We start from the raw sequence: 13,120 nt of genomic DNA on the forward strand, positions 1-13,120 counted from the left end.
CAACTTCACATAAAATCTAATCAAAACATTAAGAAAATGCACATGCAGAAAATTGGTTTTGTTTTTAAGATTAAACTCATGTAATAATGTAACTTAGTATAACGTAAAATGTTTTGAAGTGGAAATTAATAGCACTGCTTCTTAAAGGCTGGAAACAAAGTTAAAGTCTTTATTAACCCAGATTTTTTTGTGATAGATCTTTTTTTTAAACCGAGCATATATGAGTTTTTGTATTCCAACCCATATAAGTGTTTCAGAGAGGCTGAACCAACAAATTAACTCTTTAGATATTTAGTATTTGTTAGTAAATATAAGTCCAAAGTTTTGTTAGAATTTGACCATTATTCAGCATTATATATTTATTAATGTATATTTTTGAATAAAATTTAAGCAACGATGTAAAAAACATGATTTTTTTTAGATAAAAAAGGCTAAAACATCCTATTTAAGTGTTTAATTTCATAAAGACTGAAAAAAGAAGCAGAAGTAAAACATACAGTGAAAAGATTTTATCTTAAGGGACCATGTATCAGTTTTAGTTGCATGACTAATTTAAAGGATTATGAATTATTATTTCTTTGCTGTTTCTTTATGCCGCTTGTCATGATGAATAAATCAATAACTGGTGATACTAAACCATTTTTTCCCTCTGCCATATTAGCTTATAGACTCCCATAAGAAGACCTTTTCCCGTTTATTTTGTTATACAAACATGGATTAATTGAATTTTTGTATTTGAGCATCCTTAGTGTGTTAAATATAAAAATATGTTTTTGGAGGGGTTTAGTTCTGCACCAGTGAAGGCAGAGAGAGTGTAAATACAAGAGAGAAGGAGGAAGAAAAGGGTGTGTGTGGGTGTGTGCGTGTGGCAGTAGCAGCAGCAGCAATCAGTCCCCTCTTGTCTCGCTGCTGAGTGCAGCATCTGATTGACAGTTTCTATTCATCCTGTGTGAGATTAGGCCAGCTGAAAGGAGTACCGACCCATGGCTGTGTGCAGTAATTACGGCCTCGGATGAGGAAAAATAAGAAAAAAAAAATAACACACACACACACTGCAAAACTATAATTATATAATCCATGCTCAAAAAGCTCTCTTTGCGCTGTTTTCAGAGATGTTTCACCTGTAAAAAAGGAAATTCTGCCCACCCTTTCAGTTGTCCCCCTACAACCAAAATTATCTCACAATCACAACAAACTGCAGGCTGCAGCATCAACATCAAGCTGGCAGGGAAATAGGCTGGTGTTTGCTCAAGATTTGCTCTACATACATACATCGAAGCGCTGAATGAGATACTTTATCCTCACTAACGTCAAGTTGTGCTGGTTTATCACAGTGGTTCTGCTTTAACACTCTTATTTGGAAGTGTTTTTTTTGTGCTATGAAGAACATTTCTTGCATAGAAAAAAAAAATCGCTGTATGTGAAAGAACATAAATGCAACTAATGTTATTCAGATGATTTTGTTGTGATTTGGTTTCTTTTAATGCGGAACTAGGCTGAAATTAAATAAAGAGGGGGTAACTGGAGGTCAAACACAGAAACAGAAAATATGTAGTTGTATACAGGCGCCACCATAGTGGAAAATAATAATAAATGAAAGAACAACATACGGATCTATATTGTTTCAGTGACATCAGTTACTTCATCACAAAATTAAGTTTTAAAAGTGTTACAGCCAAAAAAACAAACCATTTTGAATTTAGTCACTAATATTTTAGATATATTTCCTTTTCTTAGCTCAGATTTTTATCTATATTTCTGAGGAAAAATGTGAGTTTAACAGCTAAAAGACTTAAAAAGATAAATAAATTGAATAGAATTGAAACAAACTGTTAAAAAAATGCCATCACTTAACCATGTTACTTAAATTCTTGCTAAATATGGTATATTTTTGCTTATAGTACTTATACTTTCAGGCTGTAAAGAATTAAAAGTCTTGAAGTCATAATCATCCAACATCAAGATTGTAGCTGATATTAAATATTTCATTACAGGCTCAAAAACTGGTTGAAAACAGATCAGAATTGTACTCAATTTTAACTATGTGAGAGTCGTATATGAGATGTATGTTGTACATTTTGACTACCGGTATGTCTTTAATTTCTAATTAGAAGTAGTGTATGTAAATTCTACTTTATATAAAAGCCCAACCATGGACAGGAGCTGAAAATTAACTGTGCCATGAACTTTATGCACAGCACTTAAGTTGTGTTGTAATGTTTTATTGCATTGTCCCTGTCAAATAAAAATGAAATGAAATAAAAAAAACATAATTCTCTGTCAATATGTTCTACAGATAATTGGTATAGTAAGAAACAACTTCAGGGTTGATAAGCTAGCCTTGCTAGCAAGATTGACTTTAGCATTAGCGCTGTAACTGAAGCAAACTTATGACTCTTTCTCCAGCATATAAATCTTATCATTGACAAGTTTTTAAAATTACATTCTTAACTTAATAATATTATAAAGAATAGAGTTAAAAATGACTTAATAGCTAAAAAATAAGCTCATTGGTTGACACATTTACCATCGAGCTAACAGCTTTTAGCATTAACGCTGTGACTGAACCAGTTTAAACTGGATATAAATGTCAGCTAATGCTGTAGCATATAATAATAATAATAATGATAATGATAATAATAATGATAATAATCCCAGCTAATGAAAGTTATTTCAATTTCTCCAATATTATATCGCAGTTCAGGAATCAAACATACAAACACATCAAACTTGTAGTTTTGTCTAACAGTTAGGCTACCATGAAGTAAAATAACAGATTGAACATATTTAGGTTAATACTAATCATACATTTTTTGATTTACTACCATAAATTCACATGTATTTTTAAAATCAAACCACATTATAAATTGTAAGATAATATAACTTGTAACAAATTAGACAATTAAAAAGAATAATATCTCTTAGTGTTTGTTTATGTTCTTTGGTTTTGTGATACTTAAATGACATATTTCTGAAAAGTTGAGAAATCTCTTAAAAAAATGAATATATATAATAGATTTCCTAAAACATTATATAACTATAATACACAATTATATACACTGTAAATTTTTTTACAGCCAAAATAAAACAGAACTTTAGGAAAAAATGGTAAAATTCAAATCCAGTTCTAAAAATCCCAAATTAAGGTCAAATTCAGGGTCCATAAAGTCTCATATTAGATGCATTTCTGTTGAGCCTTGTTTTTTATCATGTCTGACCCATCTGCAGTAATGGCATTCATTTGGACTGTTTTTCACCCTACAGATTCAGATATATTCAGGATGGTAAATACAACCCATAAAAATAATTTTAAAAATCACTTTTACATATTAAGTAGCAAATAACTAGATTTTAATCTGGGATTCAAGTGCATTATAAAACTGGATTGGAAAACTGGGCTTTACAGTAGGTGCAGATTAAATAGCCTATGGTACAGTTGATCCGTTGTTAGTTTAAAAAGGTGAAACAACAGCATTGCATGATATATATATTTAAAGAAGTTATTTATGTTGGTTGTGGTGTCAGCAATGTCATCATTTGATGCCAACATAATATTTCTGTTGCACATATCTCAGGCTATGCTTAAAAGTATGCACATGTGCATGCCTGCAGGTACTGTGCAGTATGTGTTTGGTTGGCCCTCCCATTTGCATGAATTACTGCATTGACGAATGCAGTAAGAAAGGTAATTAACCTGTAGTACTAAGGTGTAATGGAAGTCATGTGTCATTTTATAGCCCTTTAGATCATCTACATTGTAGGGTCTGGTATCGCACATCTTCATCTTGAGAATACTCTATTAAGGGTTCGGGCCAGGTATACTGGCAAACTGTCACTCAACCAGATGTTGGCTCCTTTGGCCACGTGAATAGGTAGCATTGTAAAAAGTTGTGAAATTGTTAAAAGTTAAATTAGCATCTCAAAAATACTTTTCATCAAAACTAAGCCCGTAATCCTACAATTTTCTGGTAAATTGGTAGGAATTGGTAAAAGACAATCATTTCACACATTAGAGCTGATTGTGGAAGCACCACTACCCTAATACTTAAAGCACGAATAAATAAGAAAAAAGGACCAAGGCAAGGCAAGGCAAGGCAAATTTATTTGTATAGCACAATTCAGTACAAAGACAATGCAAAGTGCTTTACATGAAATATAGGAAAATAAAACAGAATCAAAGCAAGTAGGAAAATAAATGCAGAAACAAAAAAGAATATTAAAAACAGTTTTACAAAAGAAAATAAAAAAAATTTAACTAATGATTTTTCAGTTAAACTGTTTAACTAGAACAGTCGAAGGCAATCCTAAACAAATGTATTTTTAGCCTTGACCAGAGCAACATAACAGTTCTTTTTCTCCTTAGTCCATGTAAGACACCTCAGAATTTGTCTTTGGTTCAAGAGTGGCTTAACACAGCCAATATATATATTTGTGTTGGTGGCTCTTTGAACACTTACTCCAACACCTGCAGCCTTCGCTTTGTGGATCTCAAACCCTTGAAAAGGTTTTGCTTCCACAAAACAAAACATTTTCTTTTCACTTAACTTTCTTAAACTATGTGCACCATGTGAACAGCCAGAGCATTTAGCTATGACCTTTTCTGGTTCACCCTTCTTGAGGCGTGTGTCAAATTTAAACTGTCAAGTCGACTATTTTCCACATGACTTTATAAGTCATAGCATCACACTCTGCAATGCTTTTCTTTATAATACCCTTTCTATTATTTTTTTTTTCTGAAAAACATTTTTAAATACCTATGATCCATAATACCAACTTAACAGATATAAAACAAAAATATGGACCATTTACTCTTCGAAATGAATTCATGAATAATATACTTTACTTTTATGGATATACATCTGTGGTTTGCACCTTTTTAAACTCAACCATCATCTCAGTTCTTCTTGCCCCCCCTCCATCCTCATCCTCAGTCCATCTTCCCCGGCCCATCCTGTCAAAACATGCCCTGCCTGCAGACCAATCAGCGACGCGCCGGCAGCCGGCAGGAAATGACGTCAGGAGATCCTGCCTCTGTAAAACAGAGCGTATCAGCAGGCGCATTATTCACACGTCCTCCCTCCACCATCCTCTGCTCCGTTTGTGAAGACGGGGGTGGAACCTGATGTTCTACTCTTAAGCAAATTATAACAAAAAACAAAAACCTAACAAGGGCGCTCTAAACTTCATCTGGAAGCCCTCTGGTGTTTTCCCATTTCCTAACAGTCCACACCTAGAGGGGGTTTCATTTAAGAGGTGTTTTTTTTCTTTTCTTTGCGCCGTCCCCCTTTATGTGGCACCACCAACACACACTCCAAGGATCCGCAGAGGGAGCTGGTGTGGCTGGGAGTGAGCGATTCTGGATAAACCAGCAGAAACTTTCCCCTGCTCACATTTTTTCCTCTCCCTTTTCCTGCGCACAGCCTCTCTCTCTCTTTTTTTTTCTCTCGAGGGTGATTTTTTTTTTAAGGCACCTCCCTGCTCCTCTACAGATCTTCCCCATGCATCTCCACCTGCACCTCCTGGCCGCTGCAGCTTGAGTTAAAAAAAGAAAGAGAAAACATCTCCTTCCCTTCTCCTGGTTCGGACTCTGGAGCCTGCGTCATGCCGCCACACCTGAGGTGCAAACCGGTTCCGCTGCTGGAGCGCACCGCGTCCTTCTAATTGGATCTACTTCTGATTTCCTCTGAGGGAGACTTGGACATGCTCTGCTTTCCTCTGGAGAACATTTGTAACGGGAAAAAGTAGAAATAGCAGAGTGAGTATAAGAGAAGGAAGAGAGCAATAAGAAGGAAAAAAAAGGATTAGAAACTTTACCTGAGAAAGACTCTAACTTAGTTGTAGATGTTCGATCAGGCCACGACTATGGGCGATGGGAGCCACCGCTGTGGCCCCAACCCACTGGACAGGATGGAGGGGAAGTGCCGCCCCGATATTGGCAGCAGGTCCCCGGTGCAGAGCTCCACAGACACTCCGGGGACCTCCGCATCCACGCCGACGTCCTCCAGCGAGGACGGACACGACAAACTTCTGGGGGTGGACCCGGACTACTGCCGCAGGATATTAGTGAGGGGTAAGTGAGCTAAAAAAAAACTAAACCTGAACTTGGAAAGTAAAGGTAAAAAAAAAAATAATAATAATAATCACAGAGCAATCTGGATGGGATTGAATCAGAAAGGATCAGAAAGAAAGAAAAAAAAAAAACAATCAATAACTGGTTAAGTTCAGAGGATCAACATATTAGCGGTTTAAATTTTCCTTAGAATGAAAAAAAAGATGCAAGAAATAGTTAATTTTTAAAATTGAAATATACTAAAACGTGCTTGTAAAGAATATAAAATGATAATTTGGGTTTAAAGAGATACAGTATATGCACAACTTTTTTTTTGCAGTAGTGGAAGAAGAGCACCTCTGCTGCTGGGAGGACTGTAGAGACCTAATATTACAAGCATCAGCTTCAGCTTAAAAAAATAAATAAGTTATATAAATACACTACCAATGTTAACACAATTATTTTCGTTCACACAGAAAATTGACTATTATGGAGATTTTAAATTTAGGCTAAATACGCATTTTATTTGTGGTATATAGGTAATAATAATAGGTTTTATTTATAGGCGCTTTTCAGGAGGCTTTTCAGACACAATCAACTAACTAAGTCAAAGAAACAACCGGTATAGAAATATAAATTATTGCTTGGTTGGATCTATAAGATTTCCACAATTTTGTTCTTAAAATGAATATGAACTTTTATAGAAAAGTTTAAGAAAAAATAAATAGGAGGAAAAAAACAACAACTGCAGGCTATAAATATTATCCTACCTGTTAAGCTTCTTCTAATGAAGGAAAAACGTTGATTAAAAAAAACGAAGCAGGAAAAAAACAAACCAAAAAAACTAAATGTGTATTTTTCTGCCTTTTTATTTAAAGATATCTGCATAAAATGTCACTTATGTGCACATCCTGCTGCAGGAGGTCAACACAGGATAGGAGGCTTATGTACTGCAAAAATCCAGAAACTATATTAGATATAGCACAGAAGAAGTCCTTTAATGTTTGTTGTTAGATTTTTATTGCAGCATAATTACAGATTTTTGATAAAATATAAATGTTGAAAGTAAGCATGTTATATTGTTATATTGTATATTAAGAAGAAAAAAGATAGTGTAATATCTACATGAGTAAACATGTATTCCTATTAAAATGGGTGTTAAATATATATCATAAAATATGAATTATTTTGTTTTGTTTTTTTTTAATCAAATATCCTTGCATTTTTTTTGTTCTTGGTTATATTTCGTATCTTTTATCTTAAATTGAGTCTGAGAAATTTCAGACAGACATGAAGAATTCAAACGTGGCCCCTGCAGCTGTGTGTGTTTGGAAGATTTGCTAAAGACAGAATCAATATGTCGGCCCATGTTGGTGTGGCAGGAGGCCGATGCTGAGGAGATGATGATCATTGCTGCCTGGGCGCATTTAAAGAAACATATTGCTTAAACCAATCGGACACATAAAAAAATGCTGATAAATAAATAAATAAATTTGATAAATAAATAAATAAAACAGGAAAAGACAGAGAGATGGGAAGACACGAGAAAATAAAAGGAAAAAGACATTATGGCATCGGTTTAAATGAATTAGAAATGCTTAAATTAATACTGGGTTTTGCATTTTTCTAAATCCTTATGTTCAGTAATAATAATAACATTAAAACGGAATCATTTTTGTTGTTTTGTAGGTCATTGATTGCCAAAATTGGAATACTCCTGGAAATGACCCGGTTAATGTCACCGTTAGGCCTACCCCATATATTTTATTTACATTTATTTATGCATTGGAGCTGCCTATAAGCTCTAATGTATAAATAACCATGGGTTTGTGAATCACAGTCTCCAACAAGCATCTTCACTGCAGGCTGTAGCATTATTTATAATGGAAAAAATAAAAACAGGTATAGATGAGGAATGGTTTCAGTGCGCACACAGTCCAGCTGTTATTGGCTGCATGTTTGCAGGGATGGGATGTGTTTCTGAATCAGAGTCCCGGTTGCTTCGGGGGTTTTTTTCCGCAGAGCGACCGGGGTCACAGAGAGGTCAGCAGGTCTCTGTATGCAGCCGCTGCGCTCAGCCTCTCTGCTAGAAACACGCTGCACACTTTGAGCTGCTGCTGGATTTTAAACTGGAGAAATGGGAGAACAAAAAAATCAAGTATCGTGTAGCTATATTTAATTGTGCTTTGTGTCTTTTTTTTTTTAAAGCTACGAATCAGGATCGGCAGAGCCATAAATAATATTAAACAAAAAAAAAAAAAACACAACAAAAACAGATGCAGATAAAACAAGGAGGAAAATATTGAGGATTTTGATTAGGCTAATCTCTGCATGCAAAGTACCTAACAGGATATTTTTATAAAGCTGCAATTCATTTTTTGTTTTGTGAAAAAAAACTCTATTAGCCCAAATGTGTGTGAACTTTTTCATCAGCACCAGGCGAGCGGATAGGAAAGCTGCAATAAGCTCACACAATCCAGCCGTTCATCCATCAAATAAATAAATACATGAATAAATGTTTGCAGGTATTTTGGGCCTTTTTGCTACTGCTTGATTTACCGCCTGAAACGCTCCATGCAGCTGCCTCTGTTTCATATTTAATTCAGCTTTCTTCATATTTTATTTGACTGCATATTTTATGAATGAACAAAGAGGAGTTTTTTGGCTGCTGCTGCGTGTCCACCCACAGCGAAAAAAAAAAACAAAAAAACAGGAACATGCTCAATCTTAAAAAAAAATAAATCACATATCGATAAAAAAAAAAATGCAATTCGTGTTGGTTAATCATTTTAACGTATATATGATTACCATTAATATATATTTTTACCGTTATTTTCTTTTTATTTTCCCGGTCAGTCCTGATTTAAAAAAAAGTGAAAAAGGTGTAAAAAAAACCCCCCCAAAAAACCGAAGAAAATACAAAAACACAGCTAAACGAAATCATAAAATAAAAATAAAATCATATATCTATAGAATAATATTTTAATACGCGGAATAAGCTGAAGTAGTTTGGAAACAGTGCGCTTTGTTTGCGGAGAGAAAAGATGCGGATAAGAATCTGCGCTGCTTTGCTTTGAGCTTCAGCGACGTGAAACAAACTCAGCCAATCACATCTGAGATGGCCTATATGGCTCAATGGGCAGATAGAGTTACATTTATTTATTTATTTAGAAAAAATGCAGCTGTGTGGAGTTTATTTCCCAGTGTTTCCAGATTAACTTTAGCCAGTTTGTGTTTTTACAGTCAAAGTCCCTATGGATTTATTGGTTAAGTCTACAAATGGAGCATGTATTCATAACAAAACAACAACAAAACCTACTCTTAGGCATTGCAGGTGATGCCTCACACTTGAGACAAATATTCGAGGAAAAACACCAGATTGGAACCAATTATCAGTTTTATATTTTACATCTTAAGACAGTTTTTGCACCAATGTTACTGTATTTTCTTCCTGGAATAAATATTAAAATCTTTTCTGCCAGAAAATAAAAGAAAAAACACCAAAATGAATATTATTAATTGCGTTTGATAACTATAGGTTCTCTATCTGGAACATTAAAAACGAAGAACCCAACTAATAGGACATATTTCTAATATAATATTTTAATATAGTAATTTAACATCAAAGCCTGCAGTAAAATGATTTTCTATAGATGTGCTTTCTAAAACAAACACAAGCAGTTACTCATTCATGCTCTTTTGAACCCTGAAGCCATATGCCTTTATGTGTGTGTTCATAAATATTACATCAGTGCGGAATCATATGGGCCTGAGTCACAGCAGCCTAACAGGCATGTGTGTTTCTCTGAAAATAATAAACCAATTTTTTTTCATTATCTGTAATAATATAGCAGCTTGTCTTTAAAGGTCTGTTGACAAAATACATGCACTCTTTGTGTTTTCCACCATTTGCACAGACGCCAAAGGAACCATCCGGGAGATCGTCCTGCCCAAAGGTCTGGACCTGGACCGGCCCAAACGAACCCGGACCTCCTTCACGGCTGAGCAGCTGTACCGGCTGGAGCTGGAGTTCCAGCGGTGCCAGTACGTGGTGGGCCGCGAGCGCACGGAGCTGGCACGGCAGCTCAACCTGTCAGAAACACAGGTAGGAACTCCAGCAAGCTTTTATTTAAAACAGTTACTACTAGCTATATTATTTCATTTTTTTACAGTTGTAAACAGCCTGCCGGTGGCTTTAATAATAGTAAAAAAATAAAAAATAAAAATCATAAAGGTCACAGCTGTTGGCCTACGCTGTGATTTTTTCTTAGCCAATCAGAGAGGGGGAGGGGCGGGGCATCATTACCACGCCCAGAATTGCTTCTTTAAATGTGGTAAAAAAAACAAACAAACACACACAAATAGGGCTAAATTCAGGGCAAGAAAATAAATACAAAACAAGACGAAGCTGGGTTGAGTTTAAGCGCACAGAACTAGAAAGAAAAAAATGTTATGTATAATCCCACAGTAATAACAATTAGATTATTATTATTTAACCAGGAAAAAAAAAATCCCATTGAGATTAAAAACCTCTTTTTCAAAGGAGTCCTGGCCAAGAGGCAGCAAAATACATAAGAAACAGATATACAATAAATTAAATGACAGGTACATAAAAAAAAACAAAAAAACATATGAAGTAAAACAATTACAGATCACCGAGGCTGCTTCAAGTTCTTTCACTTTCAACTTAAATGTATTTAAAGATAAAAACTCAGTCAACTTCCAGTTTCTTTGTAAAAAATTCCAAGCACAAGGAGCGACTTAGCTAAAGGCTTTCTTCCCTAGTTCTGTGTGGGCAAAAGGAACAGAGCAACAGCTGATCGTTGGATCTCAGGCTATAGGAAGCCATGCTTTCTGGGTAAGTAAGGTACAAATGCAAGAGGGCAGTAATCAGAGAAGGGCCTTGTAAATAAAAGTGTACCAATGACACTGGCTTCTTATAGAGAGGGAAGGCCATCCCACCTGAGAGCACAGGTCACAGTGATGTCATGGCTCTATAGTTTGTGATGAACCTTAATGAAGCATGGTAAACAGAGCCCAACATTTGAAGGCATGACGAAGTAGCCATAATCTAACACAGATAAAAACGTTATTATTGCAAACAGGCCTTAATAGAAATTTTATGCATCATATTTAAACTGAACAAAATCAGTGCATAACCTCCAGGTACCCCAGAGGATTAGACGAATAAAAACCCTCCCTGGCCCGTTCAGCAAGTATTAGCTTTGCGTCATGTAAGTTTTTCTAACTTCACTCCCTTTTTACGCACAAATACAGCTATTTTAGAGAATATAAATTAAACATAGGACATAACAAAAATCAACTAGTTGCTTTAAATCCAAATTAAAGCATTTTTGGCTGAAGTGGTGTGAACTGTGCTATACATAACTAATTAATGTACTTTCTCTGTGTTTTTTTTAACCTTTATATACAGCAATTCCAATAGCCTTGCTACTGAAATGTTCTAGATAAATAAACTTGTCTTTCCTGGGTAAATTTTATTTTTATGATACTAACTGAAGACTAACTTGATTTGATGACACTTTATTAAAATAAAGATTAAGTGTTGATTCTAATTTGAACTTGTCCACACAGCATGATTTGATTGACTTTATTGGACTTTTTTTTTTTTTTTATGAAAAATTTGCATGTTTTTCTTATATGATGCTTTTAGATGACCTTAGTTATCAATTGACAGCATATAACTAACTAAAAGGAGGGCCGCCAATAAAACTTCATGTTCAGACAATGGCCAGCTTGAATAAAATTTTATAAATATGAATTCTTGAGAGGAGAAAAGGGAAATTTAAACAGTTAAAAAATGTAGTTATTTTATCATATTAAAGCGGCTCTTTGCCTAGGACACCATTATATCAGGGGGCAGCACAACATAAAAAAAATGACATTTAGTTAATGGACCCTGAAAATTTTATTTCTTATTTGGATTTCAGTCAAAGTGGCGTTAAAAAAAACACACAACTGTATTACACAGCTGGTAATAAACATTAAAATTTTATTTTTTTCTCAAGTTGCCATAACAGTGCAAAATTTGACTTTTTTTTTTTCTTCAAAACCTGTTTATTAAGCTCCTCTGGAACGTCTGAAAGTTGTGGCAAACCTGAACAGAAATATTTAGCCCTAATCACAGATTTATTGAAACCCTGTTTAGCTTTGGGGTTTGCAAAAATTAATCCTAAAAAAGTTAATGAAACCTCTTGCCTCGTCTAGGTTTCAGCTCTCCCACGTTTCTCTCCAAGTGTAATTTCATAACAGACATGTTATTAAAAGATAAACTGTTGTTTTTATAGTTGAAATTATAAAATGTATTCTTCAAAATGTACTCATTTTCAAAAGTTGAAGTTTTTCACCAAAAGGAAAGAGTAGAAATAAAATTGCATTTATTGCTGAGCAACTGATCCATCAGTGTGGGTCATGAGTGGATATTTCCTGAATACAACTGCTATAAAAACACGCTTCAGACTATAGATAAGATAAACAGAAATGGAAATGAAACTCAACAGATTTTCTTTCATATTGCAACAAGTGGTTAATGCCTTTCCTGTTATTTTTTTTCTTTACTCTTAAAAGGTTAAAAAAGACATGTTGCAGCTGAAAAACAGGCAGGAACTTCATCCACCACCACTTGTAGCTGCAGGATGACTGTCACATGCAGAAACAAAAACCCCCACAGACTTTAACGTGCATGAGGTGCAGGGACAGATAGTGTGTGTGTTTGTGTGTGGAAGTAGGAGCCCAGTGCAGCCGCTGAGGCCCTCATTAGTGCTGACTCCGGGGGTGTTAATGTGAAGGCCTCAGCTTCCTGCTGCTGCTGCTGCCGAGGAGGAGGAGGAGGAAGGCTGGATGAATGGAACTGTCTAAAAAATACCTCCGATGGCCTTCAACTGTGAACAAACTCTAAATCATACAAAGCATCAATGCACTATAACATTTATTACCTTCATTGAAGCACCTTTTAGAAAGGATGGAAAAGGCTTTTAGTTGGCATCAAGAGGAGTTTTTTTATGTCTCATTACAATATGAGCACAGTTTGGGAGGGTTTTTAAGCAAATG

General features: G+C 35.1%; 1 protein-coding gene across 1 annotated transcript in view; it reads left to right on the forward strand.

The window, feature by feature from the left end:
* Positions 1-4,975: 4,975 nt before the first annotated feature.
* vax2 (ventral anterior homeobox 2) overlaps positions 4,976-13,120 on the forward strand; it is a 28,413-nt gene continuing 20,268 nt past the window's right edge. The window contains exons 1-2 of the mRNA XM_015375436.1: positions 4,976-6,070; positions 9,967-10,154. Of these exons, the coding sequence (XP_015230922.1) occupies positions 5,842-6,070; positions 9,967-10,154 (417 nt within the window). The 5' untranslated portion in view covers positions 4,976-5,841. The remainder of the gene's footprint in view (positions 6,071-9,966; positions 10,155-13,120) is intronic.

Source organism: Cyprinodon variegatus, unplaced genomic scaffold, assembly GCF_000732505.1.
Source record: "Cyprinodon variegatus isolate N-32 unplaced genomic scaffold, C_variegatus-1.0 Scaffold119, whole genome shotgun sequence".
In the NCBI taxonomy this organism is placed as follows: domain Eukaryota; kingdom Metazoa; phylum Chordata; class Actinopteri; order Cyprinodontiformes; family Cyprinodontidae; genus Cyprinodon; species Cyprinodon variegatus.